Source organism: Wyeomyia smithii, chromosome 3, assembly GCF_029784165.1.
Source record: "Wyeomyia smithii strain HCP4-BCI-WySm-NY-G18 chromosome 3, ASM2978416v1, whole genome shotgun sequence".
Classification (NCBI taxonomy): domain Eukaryota; kingdom Metazoa; phylum Arthropoda; class Insecta; order Diptera; family Culicidae; genus Wyeomyia; species Wyeomyia smithii.
The window spans coordinates 228,815,330-228,839,035 of NC_073696.1; the positions used below are offsets into that span (position 1 = coordinate 228,815,330).

The window sequence follows — 23,706 nt, forward strand, 5'->3', positions numbered from 1 at the left end:
AACACGGGCAAACAACAACCATGATGTCAAATAAATTTGACCATTTTATCGGAAAGTCAAATATTTGACCATTAGACAAAGAGTGTAATACAGACTTTAGCCTGCTACACAACAGGAGCACAACTTTCTCACAAACTTTCAAGCACCGGATAGAAAATTTATAGATCGTTAGTCAGAAGGCAACAAGATCAAGTGATGTTGTCAAAAAGTTATTTTTTAAGTCAAAAACTCATCCAGCCAACAATAAAATTATAGTGTGGGGTTTTCCACAACTTTTTCATAAAACTGAATTATTGCTTGTTCTGCTGATTGTGGCAATCCATTTCACTTGTGAGCAGACTTTTTTTGAATAAAAATAATTGCACAAATCTTTTAAAATCATTGAAACCAATTAACTTTAGGCTTCTTTGGAATAACTGAAAAAAAATCAACTTGTTTTCGTAAATTACGATGAAGTACTTCTTATTTTGGTAAAAAAAAATTTTCTCGAGGTGTATATTTTTTCAAGTACTATTGGTTCCCTGCAATTCATTCTCATACAGATTTCCTGTACAACCAAAGGTTTCTGGGTTCAATGCTTTGAATGAAATATATGCCAAAACGCCTACGCCCTCTTAGAAAATTGCTCTTGAGTCTGAAAAATTCGTTTGCCTGCGGGAAATACTCAGCTCGCTGAGTCAAATAAATTTCATCAGAATCAAAAATAGCCGATAGAAACGCTCAATAGTTAGCATCATAAAATTAAAATTTTCCATATTTTGGTAGACGCGTAACTCGACTCCTGCAAAAACGAAGAAAATCCATTGAAAACTAACCAACAAAAATTATTTCATGTTCTGATTTCAAACTTTCATTTTACACCCTCCATCAGAAGCTAAAGGGGGAGGGGTCTCTTCTGGAAAGTTGAAAAATAATTAATTTTCGTGATAATTTTTTCGGATGTTTAGAGAAAGGTGAAGTGTTCGAGTATTTTCGCTATTGATTAAGGTACATTTGAAGATGTCTTATGCTTGTCGTGATCTATATTTAGGTGAACATTACGCTGTTGCCAGCGTTTTTTACGAAACCATGTTTTTTAACTGGTGGAAAGTTTTTTTCAGCATCTGCTGAACCGTTTTAGCTGAATTTTTTTTTATTACGTAAAAATTATTTATCCAACTTGTCACATAGCCTTTTTTCGATCTATATTTTTCAATGCTTTATGAAGTTTTAAATAACGCTTTTTCATGAAAAATTATTACTAAAATGGTCGCCATTTTTGCATTTTTTTTTGAATTTTTTAAAAACAGTTATGTAACAAGTTAGATAATCCAATTTTACGAGCTGTGAAAAAATTTAGCCAAATTGGCTCAGCAGATGCTGAGAAAAACATACCACCAGTTGAAAAACATGGTTTCGAGAGAAACGCTGCCAACAGCGTGAAACTCACAATTGTTGTATCCAGGACATGCAAAATATATCTCCAAATATACCTTAATCAACAGCCAAAAAACACAAATCATCACTTTACCCTGAACTTTCGAAAAAAATACGAAATTTCATTATTTTTTAACTCTCCAGAGTAGGGTCCCCCCTTAACAAAAAACCTAGTTTTACGTCAATAACTATTTTTTTAGAAAAATATTATTTAATTCCGACTAAGGGCACCATTTCCAGCAAAATAACATACAAAACCATTTTTTTTAGTTACAACTCTTAGTTACTGCAAACGTTAAAACTTGCAATTGTTATTTATCCGAAGTTCAATTCTCTTATAAAATAAAAAGTAACAAATAAATTATTTGTTTTCTAGGATTTTTTTCGGTTTTTATCTTCACGTATTGACTCTTTCAGCTATAAAGCGGATCTATTTCTATCTATTTCTTTTTTTCTTCCGAAATAGAATTCCTTTTACGATGTGTTCGGAAGGACAAAATCATTGCCGAAGATGATCAAATAGACCGTTCTGATTCTACAAATATCTAGAATCATCTATACCATTTTTACAAAGGCCCTTTTCGAAAAATTATTCGTGATTAAAAAAAAATACTGATAGAACAAAATGCCATGTATAGCATAAAGGGAAAATCCGCGCAAAGCTTCAGCCAGATATGAAGAGAGCGATTAAAGTGGTCCTATGTTGTATGATATTACACACAGGTCTTCTAACCGAGACGTTATCCTTACATGGTCCTTATGCATCAACTTAAAACAATGAATAGGAACTTAGTAAGGTATTACTAGATGCATTGAAGACTTGTAAAATTGAAATCACATCAGCAAGCATTGGATAGGAATATGTTTGAGTTGATAATCCGTTTATGTGCAACAAAAAAAACATTCAGATCGATAAAAACAATATGTAAATATATCTATATATTTCATGTATCAAATATAATATATCAAATATATAAATAATATATCAAATATATAATATGTCATATCAGATAGACTATCCTCATCTTAGACTAGTAGGCACATTTGCAGGATTGTTAAAAAGGAACACATATGATTTTCATCTTCTTCTATCTTCTTACAAAGAACACCATTTCGAATGGAACAAGATTTGTAAACTTTAAATGCTATGCTCAAGACTTTTGTTTTATCATGTTAATTTATATAGGGAAAGAAACTGTTGTTTGATTGTCTCATTTCGGACTTTTGCAAGACACTCCCCATCTAAATCCAGTACGGCACAATCATACGCCCAAAGGAAGAAATTACGGATGCTCAAAATCATCGCTATCCGACGTTCTTCCAACAGTTTTTTGGTGGCTCCCTCTTCAGCAATATTTTCTACGAAAACTTTCATAATGTTATGCTCCCTGAGAATCTGGCAGACAGTGCTTTTAGACACCTTCTTTTCAATCCACTCTATAACGCTATCTAACAGTTGACTATTATTATGCTGAACCACCAATTTTAGATATCCTGGCAGTCTGTGCTGTATATAAGAAAGCAATTCTACTCTTCGCTCTACACTAATCGAACTTTCATCAAGTTTTTCAAACCATTCAATCACCTTAAGAAACGGTTTCCTGCAAGCTACTTCGAGAAAATCTTCTTCGTCAAACTGGAAATCTTTCAAAAATTCAGAAAATGTTTCTGGATGCTTTTTTCTTAGGATGTCCAGCAGTTGCAGCACTTGATTTTCTCCCATCAGCTTGAGATTTATGAAACTTTTTTGCTCGTTGGCTCCAAAGCGGAACTTCACTTTGCATTTTATCTCTTCCGGTAGGCTATCGTACAGCATTTCAAACACATTGAATACCGACGCATTGAAACTGTTTCGGATGAGAGTAAATATCTCATCTGATGTGCAGTGATTTTTGAAATACCAATATAGTTCCATTTGCTTTTCCTTATGAACACGGATGAACTTAGAAGGCAATTTAACCGTATTAGTAGATTCGGTTTCGGATGAAATTTTATCTTCCTCCAATCTTTTCAGTTGGGTCTCGGGATTTATCTGGCCAATATGAAAGTCAAGGAACTTAGTAGCAATATTTATGCGGTCCTTGCAGAAATTTTTCTTCATGTATTTTTTAAATGTTTCTCTTTCTGTCTGATAAGTGAGCATATACTGCGAGAGAAAGAAGTCTCGGTAGATTTCGTGAACGAAGCCAACCGTAGGCATTAGTTGTACTAAGCGATACACAGTACATTTTTCGAAAAGATCCTTCGTGGCATCGTCATGTACCCGCAGGAACGTTCGTCGTGCAAGTTTGATATGACTTTCTGTTGACGAGGATTTCGTTGATTGTCTTTCATTGTCAAATGATCTCAAATTTTCCTTGTAACCAGAATCAACTAGATATCGTAACATCATGATATCAATAAACTTATCTACCAAGGCACCAATCTCGAACGGCTCAATAACTGTAAAGTTTGGTGTATTTATAGTATCCTTATAAATTTCCGCAATCATGTGTGTTTGAATAGGAATTCCCAGTAATGATTCATCGCGTAATATTTTGGAAAATTTTTCAATTACTGCTCTTGCATTTTGGTTTGCAGCTTTTTGTGCTTCCAAAGATGTGCTATCTTCCAAGTTCCAGAATTTTTTTAAATAACTCATTTGATGATCCACACTAAACTTCTCTAAAACGCATACAACCGGCTTTGGCAGTATTTTACTTAATGCTGTTTCAAAATGTGGTTTAGTAGTAATGCAAATTTTTGCAACACCAACCTTACAGATAGATTCAATTATAGCATTGAATTTTTCCTGGTAATCATTACTTATTTCATCGTAAGCATCTATAAGTAGTACCAATTTTTTCATTTCCATCATTTTCTCTATAAGCAGTCTAGCTAATTCACTGCGATTTTTTAATAGGTCGCCAATAATATCCACTGTTTTACCCATCTTATCGCCATTTTTAAGAAAATTTTCAACCACTTGCAAACTACTCATATAAACAGTAAAAAAATCCTTGTATTTTTCTCTGAACTCTAGTGCTAGATGGAGTAGTTCGGTGGTTTTACCCATACCTGTTTGGTCGGAAATAATGATAGTGGCTGGACCTGTTTTATCGAGTATATCAATTTTGGATTCACTCGCTTTTTGCTTGATAGACCTATTAATAAAATAGGGATTGGCTTTTAGTTCATCTCCGATAAGGGCTGTCTCTTGATTTCTCAAAAGCGCTAATACCAACTTATAATCGGTGGTTTCAAACAAATCATCTTTTGGAATGAGCATTTCTACCTTGACAGCGGGATTACCGAAAAATGATATTTCCTTGTTCAGTATTTCATATTTTACTCTTTCCGATAAAAGTCTTACATCGAAATTATCGCTGTAAGTACTCCATTTCGTATTGGAAAACGGTTGCTTCCCAACGAGAATAACCTTCACATCAGCCGACGAGAAATTTTTACTGATTTCTTCAATATACCTTTCTACGCTATCGCAAAGGAAGACAATATACTTTAACCCCTGTTCTGCTAGCCGCTTATTATGAGCCAAGATAGACAACAGAATTTTTGTTTCATTCCAGCAACTGGCCCAATCAGGCAACAAAACAAACCGCTTTGCTACTTCGACATCGTTGCTCAAGACCGAGAAAACACGGGCAACACTACAATCGTAATCCTGTAAGGCGAGAACGTACAGAAATTTCCATGTTGTTTCCGATAAACGTTCCTGAAGTCCAATTAAACCTTTTTCTTCAAAATTCAACTTTGGTTCCACGTGTTCTTTTGAATCTCGTTGCATTTGCATCAAACAATAAATATCTTTTATTTGTGCCTTTGTTAACATTACTTTGTAAGAGCACTTGTCCATAAAATCTTTAAGTTGATCGAAATCATGGTTGAATCTTTTTCGTAGTAATTTTTCCATATCAGCCACCTTTGGTACTTTGGCATAGAACACGAAACGTTCGAAAAAGTCCTTCAAATCCTGTTCTACTGGGACATATTCCTTAACATTCCAGGAAGGGCTTTCGTTATTTCCTGTAGTAAAATCAGTGTCGACATTCAGTTGAAAAGGATTACCTTTTAGAAAATCATTCAGCGTTTTCAGTGTATACGTTTCATTCTTTCTTCGAGACTTTTCTAAAGCTTGCTCAAAAAGTTTTCGAAACAGTAACGTATCTGGATGCAAAGTTTTTTCCCCGTCGAGGAATTCGACCCGAAATGAAGAATTGTGTCCATTGCAATTGATTACCTCTTTGGCCATCACTCTATAACAGCTTTTGGCTGCTCGCTTCGAGCTCCACTCATCATTTTTTCTGATTACGGTCGAAAATTTGTCCGCTAATATTGCTAACGGATGAGCTTGCTCTAGCAGGTTCGTGAACTCATTGTAATTTACTATTCTGTAGCGTTCGTAATTGAATTCCTTGTTCAGGGGTTTGAACAAATCGTTATCAATTGGATTGTATTGGTCACATATATCACGTACTTTTTCGTGGATATCATAAGGACACCAGATGATCATTTCACTGAGCTCGCCTAAAGGAACAATCGGTTTCAAAGCTGGTTTAGTTATTTTCAGAAACGATTTGAAGTACTTCAATACATTTAGATTTTTATCTTCCTTCAGATCTTGGATACCAATAATTTTACTACTTGCTGATTGTTTCGCCTGCAAACAGTACGTAACACGTTTTCCGTTCGAAAATTCCGCCTCTAGAACAACATCGTCCAACGCATCATAATCTTCTATTTCCCTTCCGATTTTATAATTGGACAATCGATCATCCTCACGCAAACAAAGAACACCGTACAAAAGACTGTAAAGTTGATAAAAGTATCCATCAGTGGTGATTTTTCCTCTACCCGCCATCGAATTTTAGCTGAAATTTGAAATAGCAGAATTTAGTCCCGAAAACGATTTGAAGACAAAATCAATTACCTGCGTAGTTGACGAGGCAAACCAAACGAATTTATCATTGAATTAGAAAAAACTAATGTGAATCATTCTTTCCAATATGCACCACAATTATGCCGGCTGTTCAGTTTTTATACAGACCTCATCTTATCTGTTGCTGTTCGATCTGTTGGGAACATTTATATATTACGTAACGCGAAATTTGACAATTTTCAAAAATGACAGCCGTGTGCGGGGATGCCAAATTATTTTCACAAATTATTCACGCTCAGCCAAAAAATGTTTTCACATGTCTTCTCAGCAGCGATGTCAGGTGAAAACCGGTCGAAGTTAGTTAAGGCCCGAATACACACACGGTGTGACAACGCCTTCCTGACGAAAATTGTCAGTACCTTCTTGAAACCTTCTAATGTGCCCACTAGCATCTACCATCTTCCACTCGTCTACACGGAAGGCGCAATCACGCCGTCTTGAACCCCGCCGTGTGCTAACCTTTTTGTCGTCATGCCACCCAATTCATGTTTGTTTATGTTTGTTGAAAGAAAAAATAAAGCAACACACTTCTAGAATTACCAGCAGGCGGAAAATGATACAACTCAGCGTTGCCAGCGCCTTCGCCAAAAGAAGGCGATACAAGACCGTGTGGAAGGCACAATGCGTCTACACGGAAGGCAGTCAAGTACGCGACCGAAGGCGGAGAACGACTACCTTCTTCACTAGAAGGCACAGCTAGAAGATTTTGGCTGAAAGGCGTCCCAACGGAAAGCGCAATTACGCCTTTTAATTTGTATGGAGAAGGCGTCATTACGCCGTGTGTGTATTCGGGCCTTTACCGGCAAATTGAAAGAGGTCGAGCAAAAAAATGGAAAGTTTTTACCATCGCCTTTCCCCAGAGTCTCTAGTCACGGTAACTATTCTTTTACCGAGCTCTCAGTGTTGCAGTTCTCTACAATTAAATTCATGTTGTTTATTTGCAAAACAGGTATTAAAAACAGTCTCTATTGAATTTGACGAAAATAACTCTTATTTGTCGACTGAATGTCATAACTGACTTAAAACTGTTTATGCTATACATATTCCAAAATAGGGTATGTATTATGTCGCCTCGTTCGTAAAACGTTTGAAACAGCACCAGCGCCCACTATATGTCGGATGAAACTGTTGTCTTCCAATTGTCAACACTCGAAACACTGGTGTGAGTTAACTTGTTGATATTCGGTAGAGTGCGAAAAAGAAGGAAAGAAATATTTTTGTTTCCGTCATTGAATGTCATCACTCTCATGTTGACAATCGCATATGAGAGTTCGCGTAGGTGCGAACAGCCTTTACAATCTCTTTAAGCTTCGTAGTCACGAATTGCTGACATACGAAATTGATATATTTGTGCACTTAGCAATTTAAAAGTTTTAAAAGTTGAATTCTAGTTTCGTTCATCGGTGATACGGTCGTTCTGGTGCCCTCAAAGTACAATTGAACAGGAAAACGAAACGTAAAAATCATCTAAGCCACAGTTGAAGGTTACGTAGATACTACGCATAACAGTTAGGTATGTAGCAACAATCATACACACTTAAATTTAATTGCCGAGAACTCAACAGCTAAAGAGTTCAGCGAAATATTTTACAAATCATCGGCAGAATTTTTAGAAAACATCAACGAAATGTCAATACCTGCAGCTTTACGGTAAGTCGATATTTTTCATAATCGTCGAAATATATTACTGACATTTGCAAAAAATAGCCTTATTCGATCAGCTGCTGGGATGTTTGCCGAGATAGATAAAGTGTGTCGAATAAGTAAATACTCAATGCTGCGTATGTACAAGCTTCTTTGCGGCTTTCAACAAATAATTATGAAATAACTGTGAATGAATCAGACACTGACTAACTGATATTACTCAGAGCACTTACAGCAAACAAGCTCAGATGCTGCTAGCAAGATTGTTGTAAACACCGCTCAACTAATCTATATTTACAAACTACTTGAATGATGCTGGCTTCTGCCTTTTTTGCTATGAATTATCTCATTGGTGAGAGAGCGAGAGATACTTTCTGTTTCTATTTTGCGTAAGTGAACAGCAGTGTTGCCACAAGTACAGATTTATCTGGAAAGATACAGATATTTTCATTGTTTCTGCTACAGATTCTGTAGGAACCATTCAAATGTTACATAACGCGGAATTTGGTTTGCCACATGCAATATAACGCTTCGCCCACCCCTGAGCGCGTTATGTATTATTTGAATGATCCCTATGCCCGAAAAAAATACCATTAAAAAAACCTTAGAAGTTGCTGTAATTGTACATAGTTATACCACAGACAAACAGACGTGCCACTCGATGACGATTTCATCGACCAGAAAAATAACGATAATTTTGAAATTTCGCATAGTGGGCAATAATGCCGCTAGTGTCGCTATGAGCAAGCGTGCCTTTTCATTATCAAAGACAAAAACCATTAGTAATGCTGCTTGTGTTGAGTTAAGCAGGTGTGCACACCCATTAGTAAAAACAAAAGCCGTTTTACGAAAACAAGTAAGTAGGCAATAAGCTCACATGGTGGCGCATGAGTGTATCGTTTCGAATAAGGACGAAGATTTTTCAGGATTTTTGTTCGAAGAGGCACGTCTGTTTGTCTGTGGTTATACCATAATTTAATAATATTTTCATTGTAAATACATCAATTTTACATTAAATGTCATTGTCCAAAACAATAAAAAACATCGTTTTTGCCATTCTTACCACGAAAAAGCATTTTTTCAGGCATTTTTCCCATACATTTAGAAGTCACTGACAATGTTTTTCATGATGAAATTATTGTCAGTGGTAAATTCAACAACAAAAAACGTTAAAGCATGGTAATGACAACAATCGTTTGCAAGCTTACAGTAAAAATACCGTGTTTTCTATGGTTACAATAAAAAACATTGTCCGTTTACTGTTCTCACCGCAAAATACATCGTAAATTTTCTTTCAAAAGGTACAGATGGGTACAGATTTTTTTTTCAGGGGTCCTTATTTTATTTTCTCGGTGTACTAGAAATCATTTGAAATGCACCCCTTGAAAAACAAAACAAAAGCTAGATGCGAAGGTTAACTCGTATATTCATGCAAACGTTGCTGTTGTCCTGCATCCACTGCCTTCGATTATCGATGTTTATTCACGAGTAGGAAAAATTGAATTGTTCTCAGTAACAGCACATTTGTTTTCTGATGCAACTCAATAACCAATGCTCGCTGCGACGATGCATGAATTTCGTTCACCATATTCAATGACAGAACAGTGGAATGAATATCAAAGGCCGCGTAAATGATATTCAGAGAAATTTCGTTGATTATCAATCCAGGTAGTGAAAGTATGTTTAGATGCTGTACACCGCACGGTAGAGTATGAAGCGCTCTTCCCATTGCCTCCGGGCCGGGCCTTAATCGTCGAATGAACTAGTTCTGATTTTCACTGTTTTGAAATGATTTTCATTTTCGACGATCAAAATACCAACACGAGTGTTAAGGTTTATCCGGTCAGCGTTCATCGGTTGTTTGGTATCATGAACATCAACGTTTGCATGGGTAGAATGATTATCAATATGAAGACCACAAAAGATCAACATAATGGTCGCAGTGGTCCAAATCTTACAAAAAAAATGAAGACGGCTGAAAATCACTGATTTTGAATATCATCATAGTGAATATTCTTGGCACTGCCTGCATTATGGGCTTACCCCCAGTACCCCTACATGTTTTCTAAAACAAACCTCAAGAAAAAACTATATCAATATTTGGAATGCACGAAAACTTACGTAAGTGTAGCTCGAAACATCTAGAAAATGCTCTTAAAGGCTTAAAGATTAGAAAAAAGAATGTATACAGAATTCAGTGCAAAAATGTTGTGAAACGTCTCTAAGCAAAAAGATTCCAAAAAAATAATGAAAATGATCCCAAATTTAATTCAAATCAATTAAGTAATTCTGTCGAGAGGAAGAAAACAAAAAAAAATATGTAAGAAAGCCTTAACGGGCAAAGCAAAAATTTGTTCCAAATTTGGCTAAAAGTGGTTTTACAGGGTGGCAACATAGAAGTGATACACGTATTCAAGTACCTTTCGTTGTATTTTTTGTAGAGACATGCCAAACATCTGAGAAAGAGTGACGTGTTTAATGTTTATTCTGAATAAATACAGTCAGTTTTCAGTTACGTTCTCCAAAAAAATGCAATTCATTTCAAGTAGAGAACAAATAAGAGTCTGGCACCTACCAGGATTGACTAACATAGAAATCAGGAGGGAGCTGTCACATCTGAATTTAAGCAGATTATTCGTCTACAGGACCATCAAGCGTTCCAAGGATACATGCACGGTTGTTCCCAAGAAGAAACTTGGTAAAAAAACAAAGTGTTCGGACTCCAGCGGTCATCGAAGCAATGAAGAAACGTTTCCAGCGAAATCCAGGCCGTTCTGCAAGAAAAATGGCGTGTGAAATGAACATGAGCCACACTTCTATGCAAAATGTTATCAAAAAGGACCTTGGATATTCAGTTTATGTGGAGCAGAAACTTCACGGATTAATTCGTAAAAATATTGCCGACAGGGTTGCTAGATCTCGGTTGCTGCTGAAGACGCACGCAGGTCATAACATTATGTTTTCGGACGAAATGTTGTTTACTCTGGAGGCAATTTTAACAAGTAAAATGACCGTGTTTATAAAGTATGTTTTAATGATACACCAGCCGATAAATGAGCAGTCAAGCGGTATCAAAATGCCTCAGTTGTGATGGTTTCGGGATAGGGATACCATCCGTCCTGATTTAGCAGGACTTGTCCTGATTTTGAAGTCCTGTTTGGGCGTCCTAATTTAATTTTTTAAATTTTAGCATTTGTCCTGATTTTCTTGAGATATTTGACTTTGTTGTGTGGCAATAAGCAGAATTTTTCAGAACTGCTCAATAAGTGTTTTCGATTTCAGGTCGCAACGCTCACTGCGATCGAAATTTTTCATTGGTTGAATCTCACTAGAATAATAAAAAGAATCTCTCACGCGTTGACCGTTACCATTAGGCATCTGGCATTTGTTAAGTTTAAGTTGAAACAGTTAACGTGTGTTGAATTTTTAAAGTATCTACTAATGCGTAATAATTCAAAGTGGTTCGATGAAAGTGGATCGTCAGAGATACACTCAGATTTTTTACTAGGTATTTTCAGACACAGATTTTCGAATTAACGGTTTTTTCACGCGGATTTTTAAATCGAAAGATTTTCAAATTACGCGTTTTTATACGCGGATTTCTTTATTAACGCGTTTTTCCACGAGGTATACGTACCTCGCGTAGAAAAATTGATTAAATCAAATATTGAATGTTATATTCGCTCATACTTCGAAGAATAGAATGACTTAGTCAAATTTGTGCCCAGAAAAGGTGTCCTGTTTTTTAACTTCGACCAGATGGTATCCCTATTTCGGGAGGTCTATCGACCAAAGGAAAATTACCATTGCTATTCATTGGCGTGATGTAGAAATGCAAATTCTTCCACTACGGGTTTCTTCGGGGCATCCGGGTTGTTCCGGAAGTGGCCAATGCAGCCTATATTCAGGAATATGTGTTTTGAAAGATTCCCGATTAAAAATCCTGAAGGTAAAGGTGTCGCACGCTATATTTGATGCACAAATGTAAATGTCCCCATTCCGGCTTCCTCCGGGGCATTTAGATTGTTCCGGTAGTGACCAATGCAGTCTGTATTCAGAAATATGTCTTTCGGATTATTCCTGATGAAAAATCGCAGGCTTAATTTTGTTGCAGCAATGTGAATTATCCCACTACGGGGTTCCTTCAGGGCATCCAGGTTGTTTCGGAAGTGGCCAATGTCTTTTGAAAGATTCCCGTTGAAAAATCCTGAAGATAGAGGTGTCACACGCTATATTTTTTTTTTATTCTCGCTTATTTTTCGTTGATCTAGTTCTGCCACTGTTGTGGCCAATCACCGACGCCCAGGGAGGCGACTCCACACTCAGGACCCTAACTCACGACCCGTTTATTAACGGACCGGCGCCAACGGCTTTACTTCCTCATGCGATAAAAGGCGTGATCCCAGAGATTTTTCGCCTCAGAAAATCTCCCGGTGTCGGCTAGGATTGAATCTAGACCAGTTTGGTTGGTTGTGAGTGGATCACGCCACCTCACAACCATCGACACCTATGTCGGCAGTGGGATTCGAACCCAGGCGTCGAGCGTGGTTGGCGGAAACGTTACCAACCACACCAGGCCCCCGCAACCTGACGCTATATTTCGATGCAAAAATTTAAATGTCTCCTACTACAGGTTCCTCTGGGGACTTTCGAATGAAAAATAGCCATTCCTCGATGAGTACTTGACCGGTTCCGGATCTTGATGAACCATTCGCTTCAGAAAAGATTTTGTCATCTATGCCAATGATACAAATAAGCATTTTTATCAGGTAACTCATTACCAAATCCATCAAAAAATTAGCAAGTTTGACATGCCTACCGAAACTCAGCGATATTTCCTACATCCGGTGATCTAAGCCACTTTTTTAATCAGAAAATGAAACTTTGAAAGTTTTCCAGTTTAGCGGTGTTTGAATTATTAAAATCGAATAATATTTGGCAGAGCTACAGCATTTCAAATTTCATCAAAATTTTGCCTATCCTCTACTTATTTTGACTATCCCTTGTATAGTTTATCACTTTAACGTTGCCACCCTCTAACATGGATGGAACTGATTTCAAATTTAGCTTCAAACTTAATTGAAAGTGCCATGAAGAGTTACAACAAAGAAAGTTTATGATGTATCCTATTTTACCTGACATTCTAGAGAGAGGCTCAACATGTCTGAAGAACCTTTCTGTAAAAAACGAAGAAGTCACGAATGAAATTATTCCAAATTTATCTAAAATATAGCTGACAATGACTCTAAAACCAGAATATCCATAGAACTTTTTTATATGCCAATGTATTTTTTGGACAGATTTCAATTTTTTGGAAAAAAACACGTCCACGTAGATAAGCGTGAATATTTGTGTTATTAAGCTTTAGTTCAGCCGAAATACGCTTAGTACACTCAATAAAAAAATTTTGTATTTTAGACCCATGATCTAGAGCAAGCCAAAACATGACCATTTTTGGACCTACAGCAGTATGATCAATGGAATGTGCAAAATAGTTCAAAATTGCAAAAATCTCACTTCGTTAATTTTTCTTGTTCGGTAAAAAAAACTGATTTATGTGTATTAAAAAATTTTCACCTTTTTATCTTTTATTAAAATACTTTGTTTTGCAGATCAAAGAACTGATAATTGTTAAAACTGATGATGTCGGTTATCTAAGTATATAAAATTTGAAATCTCTTTTTTACTCGTTTCAGCAACATCAATGGAGGACTCAACGAAGAAAAACACAAACCACAACGACGCCGACTACACACTCGATCTGTTATTCTGCTACCTTATCCGATACTGTCCTAAAATATTTCTTAGCTTCAAAATCGGCCGGAAGCTTATTACTGCCGACAGGTTCGAAGATATCTTGCTGGAATTTGAGCACGAACAAAAGCGTACGGTTCGAATGTTTGATATCAAACATCACTACTGGAGACAGTGGAACCGTAAAACAATTGATAATAATCTATTTGACTACTTCAAAGCATACCTAAAGTTAAGGGATTCTTTGAACCAATCGACACACGAACTGGTTGTGTTGATGTCCGATTATTCCGACAAGAAAGATTTTAGCGATTATTTCATCAACTATCAACCAACATGCGACATAGGCAATTTTCTTGAGGGCTTTCAACCAGGTTTTGGTAGATTTAAACTAAAGAATCATTCTGCGTTGAAAACAGAACTTCTAAGGCGAGCCGACCCATTATACGAAGTCGCAGAAAAGATATCACGATTATTGTTCAGGAAAGGAACGATTCCTCTATTTACAATACCACAACAAATTTACGATGTTTTGCTTAAAAACGTGTTTACAGAGAATTCATTCCGTGCGGCATTTCTAAAAGGTAACCATGATCTTCCAACGGAGGTGCGGCAGTTCCGAGAAAGCTTAGAGTGCTTGCTAGCTGAGCAGTTGAAACGCAGAAAAGTTCATAACTTTATGCTAGCCCAGGTTGAGCACAGTTCACAACTATTCAACTTCGGTTTTCTTCAATCGATGAGAATCAATGGAAAAAAAGAGCCAGCTGTCACTGATGTGGATATCAACAAGTTCTTCTCTTTGCTAGTATTCTATTCCTGTTCTCCTACAGTGACGGGTTTCAAAAAGATGCTACGACAGAAGCTTGATGTCGAAACTCAAAGGGAACTTTTACAATTCTATCGAATCGGTTCACAACGCATCGATTCAGATGTTAAGATAATTTTTAAATGGCTAGAACTGCAGAAACAAAACACCTTTGAGCTCAGTGACAACTTACAGTTCGAACCGGAATCTTTGCATCCCCTAGAAATGGCGCTAATCAAATTTTGTCATGAAACCAAACCCGGAACACTACATATAAGCTCTTGCGTGAATCTCAAAATAACTATTAATCGTATTATTTATCTTCTACAGAGACATCGGCTAATTGGTCGTGCTTTAATAGCTAACGACTACCAAAGAACAGAATTTCTCGAAATAATAGGAAAAGTAGCACCATTAATGAACAATTTACCTATCCTCATCTTGGTGGACGAAAATTTAACTTTGACTCCATCTGACCACTCCATGATACAAAAACTAAGCTATCTGCAAATTTATGTTGCAACCACAAATGAAATTAGTACAATTGGAGAAAGCTTCTGCGATCAATTTAGGCTTTGCGATCTTTCGGAGGCAACTCAGGTTAGACTGTTACAAAAATCAATTCTACTGCAGGATAGAAAAATACGGTTGAATAGTCTTCTGACGAAAGCATGTTTTGAAACTATTTCAGCTGATGAATTGTTGGGTTGGAGTTCCTACTACCGCCTATCAATTGGTTCAGGCGAGTTTCCACCACTTCCGGAGAATTTCATAGCTCGGAAAATCGCTGACGATTTCGCTCATCTAACCATTTTGTGTGGTACCGTGGGTGTCGGAAAAACGATTGAACTTTCTAGAATCGCCAGGTTGTGGCACGATCGTTACAGAGACCATCTTACCATTTTGGCCAACATCAGTGACATAATCCAGTTGTTTTCTGCGATCGAAAACCCGGAAATTATGATGAAATTGGTTGACCACAAAAAGCTTAACCAGTTTCAAACCTTTTTGGTGCGAAACATGATAGACCAAAAACGCTTTTTCTTTTTACTGGACGGCCTCGATGATGTCTTCGACTTACAGCAGGCTGAAATAGGTTGTATGCTTAAATGGATTAATGTTGCTCCGTTTAAACGAGTTATTTTTGTAACTAGACCACATCAAATAGCACCTCTGACACAGTATCTTAACGATTTAGTAATTTTGAAAGTAAAACCGTTTACAGAAAATGAACAAATAACCTTTTTGAAGCGTTACTGGGCCACCAGTGAGTCGAGCGAAGATCAAGTGCGTAAGATTATTCGCATCATCAATCAACTTTTTGGTGGCGACTATAATTTCTTTAGGTTTCCGCTAAACGCAACCATACTTGCCTCAATCTTCAAAGAAAAACTTTCAAACAATTCTGAAGAAATCGATTTTTCAACTCTCGCCTGCGTTCTGCAAGCGTTCGTTGACAAACGATTCGATGTTTTTTCACGTAAATCATTCACGATGGCCAGTCGTGCTCACCTGGCTATGTTGCAAACGATACGTACAAGCTTTGAAACTAAACACGAACAGTTGGCCTTCAGATTACTTTCAAATGATACAGTTGAGTACGAAATGTACCTCGAGTTAGAGCATTTTGGTCTATTGCGGTTCGAAAACAATGCAATTTCCTTTATTCATGTGTTTTTCCAAGAATTTTTTCTCACCCAATACATCATCAAACAAAACGTAGAACAGGAATTTTTTAACCAGCTTATGGCTGAAAGATTTTGTGATTCAACCTACTATCGATTCAACGTATTTCTAAACCATCAAATTATCAGGGTGCTCCATTCACCAATAACTTCATCGTTCGAGACGTCGAATTTGGTGGACTTCAACCCGGGAAATAGCCTTCGATTAAACCAATATAAAGATCAACAAATTGAAACTTTCTTCAAAGAGGCGTGCTCCAAAGAGAAACTTTACGAATTCATACAAACAAGCATCAAGGAAGATCTACTTGGCACATTTGCAGTAATCTACAACTGTTTGCCCGCTCCTGTTCTCGAGACAGTTCACTTTGGTTTCGATTCATCAACTTGTAATGTGGATCTGTCTACAACCGACGAACATCACATTGTTCAATTGCTGAAGATCTTGAGCACAAAGCACACCGAAGACGTTATCGAAAAAGTGATTACAAACTTCTCGGTGGATCAGAACGACTTTATAACCGTAGCCATCATAAAGAACTTTCCTCGTGTGATCGAAACGTTGTTCACAATTGAGCGAAATCTCACCATCGAGGATGAGCATGAATATCTCTCGGAGTACATTAGTCTGCGCTGGCGCCAGTATCTTCAACTGGCAATCGTACACGAGAGGGATACTATGTTGGGTAGCGTACTCGATTGTATCGATCGCCGCTTTCATCCACGGGTGATAAAGTACTTTTTGATGGAGGAAAATATTTTCTGCGCGTTAACCGAAGCCTGCCGGGAAGCAAAAGAAACAGCAGTCGACACCCTACGAAAAGTGCTTGTGTTCGCACAAGAGCATTTGAGCTTATCGGATTTTGCGCATTTAGTTGAGAGCAACGGTGGTGAGTCGGAGCACTTGGCGATCAAAAATTGTACAGTCCGAAATTTGTTATTATCGGTAATCCCCCGATGAAGGCTAACGAGAAAAAGGCTAACGAGAATTTTAAGCAAACGTATGATCGCAGCTCACAAAATATTTGAAAACTTGTACAAGAAAAATAGCAATAGTACTAATAATAAGTATTTATACAAAAAAAATTAAACAGTAGTAACCGCTGATATATTAAATTTTTTTTTCACTTTTCAACTGTATCACTTTCATTCCGTCCCGAACGCTCGGCAAAAACGGACGCATTAAGTGGTTGTCTCGCTATGAAACCGATATTGTGTAGAAAAGGTCGAAAAAGGCATTGCTTACCCGGTCGCGTTTCATAGAGTGCGAAGTGCGGTGTGAAGATAATCCGATAATCCGCAGTGAAGGTCATCCTGCTATTGTGCTTTAGTGGTGTCGCTGCGCAGCTGCCCGTTCCAGCACCGAAAGACTCGGTGATTGTTCTATTGAAGACAATAAAGAAGAAGAGGTACGTGTTTCTTTGCCACTGTACTGTTGCGCTAGTTTGAGCGCAATGGATGTGGATCCCTTAGCCCCCGATCCCCCGTCTCCGAACCCACCCGACCCTATCTTCCTGTTCAGTCTCCGTCTGTCCCTGCTTTAGTCAATCCTCGTCCCAGACTTTATCCAGACGGATCAACGGGTCCACAGGTCCTCTACATGAGGCTCAAACCAGGAGGTAAATCGCTTAACACGTTGCAAATCGCGAAAGATCTGACGTCACGATACAAGGCCGTGACTGAAATATCGAAAGTCAGACCAAACAAGCTCCGTGTCGTGGTGAATAATCTGGAACAGGCCAACGATATAGCTTGCTCCGAGCTCTTTACACGCGAGTATCGCGTGTATGTTCCCGCACGAGACGTGGAGATCGACGGTGTGATAACCGATTCGAGTCTGTCTGTCGAGTGTATCCTAAGCGCAACCGGTTGCTTCAAGAATTCCAATACTGAAGCGAAGATATTGGACTGTAAGCAATTACGGTCCATGTCGCTCGCCAGCGGTAAAAAAGTATACACTCCGTCAGACTCGTTTCGCGTTACGTTTGCCGGATCTGCTCTCCCTAGCCACGTCTCGATTAACCGGGTTCGTCTGCCTGTGCGTTTGTATATGCCCCGTGTTATGAATTGCACCAATTGCAAGCAGTTAGGTCAGCTGCCTACTGCTGCAATAAGGCACGGTGTGGCAAGTGTGGGGTGACTCATGCGAAAGATTCTTGCAGTGTAAACCCTGAAAAGTGTATTCGCTGCGGGGAAAATCTGCATGAGCTTTCCACATGCCCGGTGTACATACAACGCAGAGATAAAATTAAACGGTCTCTTAAGGAGCGCTCAAAGCGTTCTTACGCTGAAATTCTTAAGAAGACCGTGACCACTTCTACCATAAAATCGAACCCCTTTGATCTGCTGTCTTCGGATGAAACGGACTCTGACGATCCACCAGCAGAAACGTCCCACGCCAATCCTGGAGAATCTAGAAAGAGGAAAAATATTTCCTCTCCTAAGCTTCCCAGGAGAGGCCCTAAGGTTTCTCAAGATGGAATGAATAATACGAACAAATCTAAAAGTGCTGCGGAAAAGCCGAAGCAAACTCCTCCTCGGCTTGCAAATTTTAAGTCTCAGAAGGAGTTCCCAGCACTACCTGGAACATCTAAAACCCAAGTTGTTCCTTTTGCACATCCAGTTGATAAATCAAATGCTGGACTGGTAAATTTTTCTGACATTGTGGACTGGATTTTTGAAACTTTCAATGTACCCGATCCAATTAAAATTTTTCTCACAGCATTTCTCCCAACAGATAGAACATTTTTGAAACAGTTGACTGCCCAATGGCCCCTCCTTGCAGCGATTGTATCCTTCGATGCCTAATTCAACTGCGTATATGAAGGATTCTATCTCTGTCTTACAGTGGAATTGTAGAAATATTTTACCAAAAATGGATTCATTTAAAGTTTTGATAAATAAAAACAAATGCGATGCATTTTCCCTTTGTGAAACTTGGCTTACTTCAAATACTGATCTCAACTTCCATGATTTTAATATTATTCGCCTTGATCGAGACACCCCATATGGAGGAGTACTTTTAGGGATTAAAAAGTGCTATTCTTTCTATCGTATTAACCTCCCCTCGATTCCAGGCATCGAAGTTGTCGCATGTCAAATGACAATACAAGGTAAAGAGCTTTGTATTGCCTCAATATACATTCCTCCCAGAGCACAGGTTGGGCAACGGCTGCTCTTTGATTTAATAGAACTTCTTCCCTCGCCACGTTTGATTTTGGGAGACTTCAACTCTCATGGCGTGGCTTGGGGTTCCCCTTACAATGATAACCGATCTTCTTTAATCTATAACCTTTGCGATGACTTCGATATGACTATTTTAAACAATGGTGAAATGACACGAATCCCGAAACCTCCAGCGCGCCCAAGCGTTTTGGATCTATCATTATGTTCGACGTCGCTACGGTTGGATTGCACATGGAAGGTAATCCTCGATCCTCACGGTAGCGACCATATGCCTATTCAATTACTAACGGGTCAACTCGCATGCGACCAATTGACATTCCGTATGACCTCACACGGAATGTCGATTGGAAGTTATACGAGGAAATGATTTCAAAAGCGGTCGAGTCGATTCAACATCATCCACCACTTGAAGAATACAACCTCTCGCGGGCTTGATTCTCGACGCCGCGTTGCAAGCCCAAACGAAGAAATATCCCGGCGTAACGATCAAAGAACGGCCTCCCACTCCGTGGTGGGACCAAGAGTGCTCCGATGTCTACACGCAAAGATCCGACGCGTTTTTGGCCTTCCAGAAGGGAGGTATACCTGGCGACTATATACGGTATTCGGAGCTTGATGCCAAGCTTAAAAGCTTGGCTAAAGCAAAGAAACGCGGATATTGGCGTCGGTTCGTGAACGAGACGTCGAGGGAGACATCAATGAGCACACTTTGGAACACAGCCCGAAGAATGCGGAATCGCGTAACGGTCAACGAAAGCGAGGAGTCTTCAAGTCGGTGGATATTTGATTTTGCCAGGAGAGTATGTCCGGACTCTGTTCCTGCGCAAAACTTTGTTCGCAATACGTCTCCGGGCCACGACGCGATAGAATCACCTTTCACGATGGCAGAATTTTCAGTTGCCCTCCTGTCCTGTAACAATAACGCGCCTGGGTTAGATAGAATCAAATTCAACTTGTTGAAGAATCTACCCGGCACTGCCAAGAGGCGCTTGTTGAACTTGTTCAATAAGTTCCTGGAGCAAAACATTGTACCGCAGGATTGGAGGCAAGTGAAGGTGATCGCCATCCAAAAACCGGGTAAACCAGCTTCTGATCACAACTCTTATAGGCCGATTGCAATGCTATCCTGTATCCGGAAATTGATGGAAAAAATGATACTCCGTCGTTTAGACCATTGGGTCGAATCAAATGGTCTACTATCAGATACTCAATTTGGCTTCCGCCGTGCCAAAGGGACGAATGATTGTCTTGCGTTGCTTTCAACAGATATTCAGCTGGCGTATGCTCGCAAAGAACAAATGGCGTTTGCGTTCTTGGACATTAAGGGGGCTTTTGATTCCGTTTCTATTGACATTCTTTCGGGTAAACTTCACCGACAAGGATTTTCTCCAATGTTGAACAATTTTTTGCACAATTTGTTGTCCGAAAAGCACATGCATTTTACGCACGGCGATTTGGCAACTTTTCGAATTAGCTACATGGGTCTTCCCCAGGGCTCATGTTTAAGCCCCCTTCTTTACAATTTTTTATGTAAATGACATCGACGAATGTCTGGCAAATTCATGCACGATAAGACAACTTGCAGATGACAGTGTAATCTCTGTTACAGGAGCCAAAGCTGCCGATTTGCAAGGACCATTGCAAGATACCTTGGACAATTTGTCTGCTTGGGCTTTACAGCTAGGTATCGAATTCTCTCCGGAGAAGACTGAGATAGTAGTTTTTTCTGGGAAGCATGAACCTGCTCAGCTTCAAACACAATTAATGGGTAAAACGATTTCTCAGGTTTTGGTACACAAATATCTTGGTGTCTGGTTCGACTCTAAATGCACCTGGGGTTGAGACGTGAGGTATCTGATGAAAAAATGTCAACAAAGAGTGAATTTTCTTCGTACAATAACCGGATCATGGTGGGGAGCCCATCCAGGAGACCTTCTAAGGCTTTACCAAACAACGATATTGTCTGTTATTGAGTACGGGTGTTTCTGCTTCCGCTCCGCAGCAAACACACATTTGATCAAACTGGAGCGAATACAATATCGTTGTTTGCGTACCGCCTTGGGTTGCATGCAATCGACACATACGATTAGTTTGGAGGTCTTAGCTGGAGTACTACCATTGAAAACCCGCTTCTGGAGCCTGTCTTCTCGTATTCTTATCAAATGTGAGGTCTTGAACCGTCCCGTGATTTAAAATTTTAAAAGGTTAATCGAACTTAATTCTCAAACCCGTTTTATGACATTGTATTTCAATCACATGTCCCAAAATATTAACCCTTCTTCGAATATTACAAATCGGGTCGACTTATCAAATACTTCTGATTCTACTGTGTTTTTCGATACATCCATGATAGAAGAAACTCGTGGAATCCCGGATTATTTACGCGTGCAGCAGATCCCCAAATTTTTTTCTAATGAATACCGAAATATCAACTGCGACAATATGTTCTACACTGACGGATCACTTCTTGATGGGTCCACTGGCTTCGGTATCTTCAATAACAATTTAACCATCTCCCAGAAGCTCGAAAATCCTGCTTCTGTTTACGTCGCAGAATTAGCTGCAATTCAGTACACCCTAGGGATTATCGAAAAAATGCCCACGGACCATTATTTCATCTTTACGAACAGTCTCAGTTCCATTGAGGCTCTCCGATCGATGAAAGATGTTAAGCACTCTCCGTATTTCCTGGGGAAAATACGGGAACATCTGAGTGCTTTATCCGAAAAATCGTATCAGATTACCTTAGCGTGGGTCCCTTCTCACTGCTCGATACTGGGTAATGAGAAAGCGGACTCTTTGGCTAAGGTGGGCGCAACAAACGGTGAAATTTATGAAAGACCAATTGCTTTTAATGAGTTTTTCGCACTTGTACGTCAGAATACGATCATCAGTTGGCAAAATTCTTGGACTAGAGGGGAACTGGGAAGGTGGTTACATTCCATTATCCCCAAGGTATCGACGAGCCCGTGGTTCAAGGGGTTGGATGTAGGTCGAGATTTCATTTGCGTGATGTCGCGGCTTATGTCCAATCACTATAGATTTGATACGCATCTCCGTCGTATTGGGCTCGGGGAAAGTGGTATCTGTGCCTGTGGTGAAGGTTATCACGACATAGAGCACGTTGTTTGGTCATGCCCTGTACACCGTGACGCCAGATCTTAATTAATAACTTCCCTCCGGGCCGAGGGTAGAGGACCAGCTGTTCCTGTTCGTGATGTCTTGGCGAGTCGTGACCTACCCTACATGTCCCTTATATACATTTTCCTGAAATCCATCCACGCCCCAGTCTAGTCCCATTCCTTTCCATCCACATTCAACAAAACGGCAAGAACACGTCATAGACCTCGATTTTGGAATCAGCAACTGAACCCCACACGAATCCGCCAGGACCTGAGAACCCGAGGCCTTTCGTGATATCTTGGCTTGAACAACAGCGAACAACAACAACGAACCATAACCAGCAACAGAACCCCGCACAATACTTCCAGGACCCGAGGATTACAAGCCCCTGTCCCAGCTCATGGCATCGTGGCTTAGCAGAACAAATCCATACATGCTGCATATTCATGGCCATTCGACGATCATCAGACGACCATTCAACTACAAAACATTGATTGAAAAATATATGCTAGTTTTAAGATAGACTTAATTTCAGCTCGTAGTCGGCAGCGAGGATAAAAAATTTGCTTAAAGATTTTAAGTCATCAGATATAATTGGCGCCGTTAAACATTAAATTGTATTTGTGCCGTGTCAAATAAACGATAGATGAAAAAAAAAAATACTGTATCACTTTGCATTATACACAACTGTGACTTAAAGTGTTTTTCAGTACTTAAATGATCTGAAACAGACTTGAAATCAAAAATGAAATATGCATCTGTTCACAGCTATGTAAAGTAGTAGAATTAAAAAGTAAAGAAGAACGTAAGAAAACTTAAGTGTATTAAATATATATCAATAACATCAAAATCAAAAGTCTGTTAGATTTAATCATTGATATGCCTGGAAAATTTTTTTGGATAGTACCTATGTAGAAAAAAACAGTATTTGATTAACATTATGTTTAAAACTAGTAATCGATGACTACAGTTCTTAGCTTTTATTTGATACAATTTTATGTTTGTTGATATAGTGAAAGTAATGAAATTTTCCAAAAAGCGCGTGTTGAAAAAATAAAAAAAGGTCTTACCTTCTTTGAAATTAATACTGCGTAGTTGTCATTTTCAAATTTGATGATGATTTTCGAAGCAAAAAAAAAAACAGATACACCAATCCA

General features: G+C 38.7%; 2 protein-coding genes across 3 annotated transcripts; one reads left to right on the forward strand and one right to left on the reverse strand.

Annotated features, from left to right (window-relative positions):
* Positions 1 to 2,398: 2,398 nt before the first annotated feature.
* On the reverse strand, positions 2,399 to 8,270 carry LOC129726423 (uncharacterized). 2 transcript variants are annotated; one of them, XM_055683084.1, is made up of 3 exons: positions 8,230 to 8,270; positions 6,344 to 6,485; positions 2,399 to 6,284 (listed from the first exon to the last, which is right to left on the reverse strand). In XM_055683084.1, the coding sequence occupies exon 3, from the start codon at positions 6,272 to 6,274 to the stop codon at positions 2,585 to 2,587; it is 3,690 nt and encodes a 1,229-aa protein (XP_055539059.1). In that variant the 5' UTR covers positions 6,275 to 6,284; positions 6,344 to 6,485; positions 8,230 to 8,270; the 3' UTR covers positions 2,399 to 2,584. The 2 variants fall into 2 exon arrangements, with proteins under 2 accessions (XP_055539059.1, XP_055539060.1); XM_055683085.1 differs by having other exon boundaries at positions 2,399 to 6,485.
* LOC129726424 (uncharacterized) lies at positions 7,600 to 23,634 on the forward strand. Its single transcript, XM_055683087.1, has 2 exons — positions 7,600 to 7,865; positions 13,693 to 23,634. The coding sequence occupies exon 2, from the start codon at positions 13,701 to 13,703 to the stop codon at positions 17,199 to 17,201; it is 3,501 nt and encodes a 1,166-aa protein (XP_055539062.1). The 5' UTR covers positions 7,600 to 7,865; positions 13,693 to 13,700; the 3' UTR covers positions 17,202 to 23,634.
* The last annotated feature ends 72 nt before the right edge of the window (positions 23,635 to 23,706 follow it).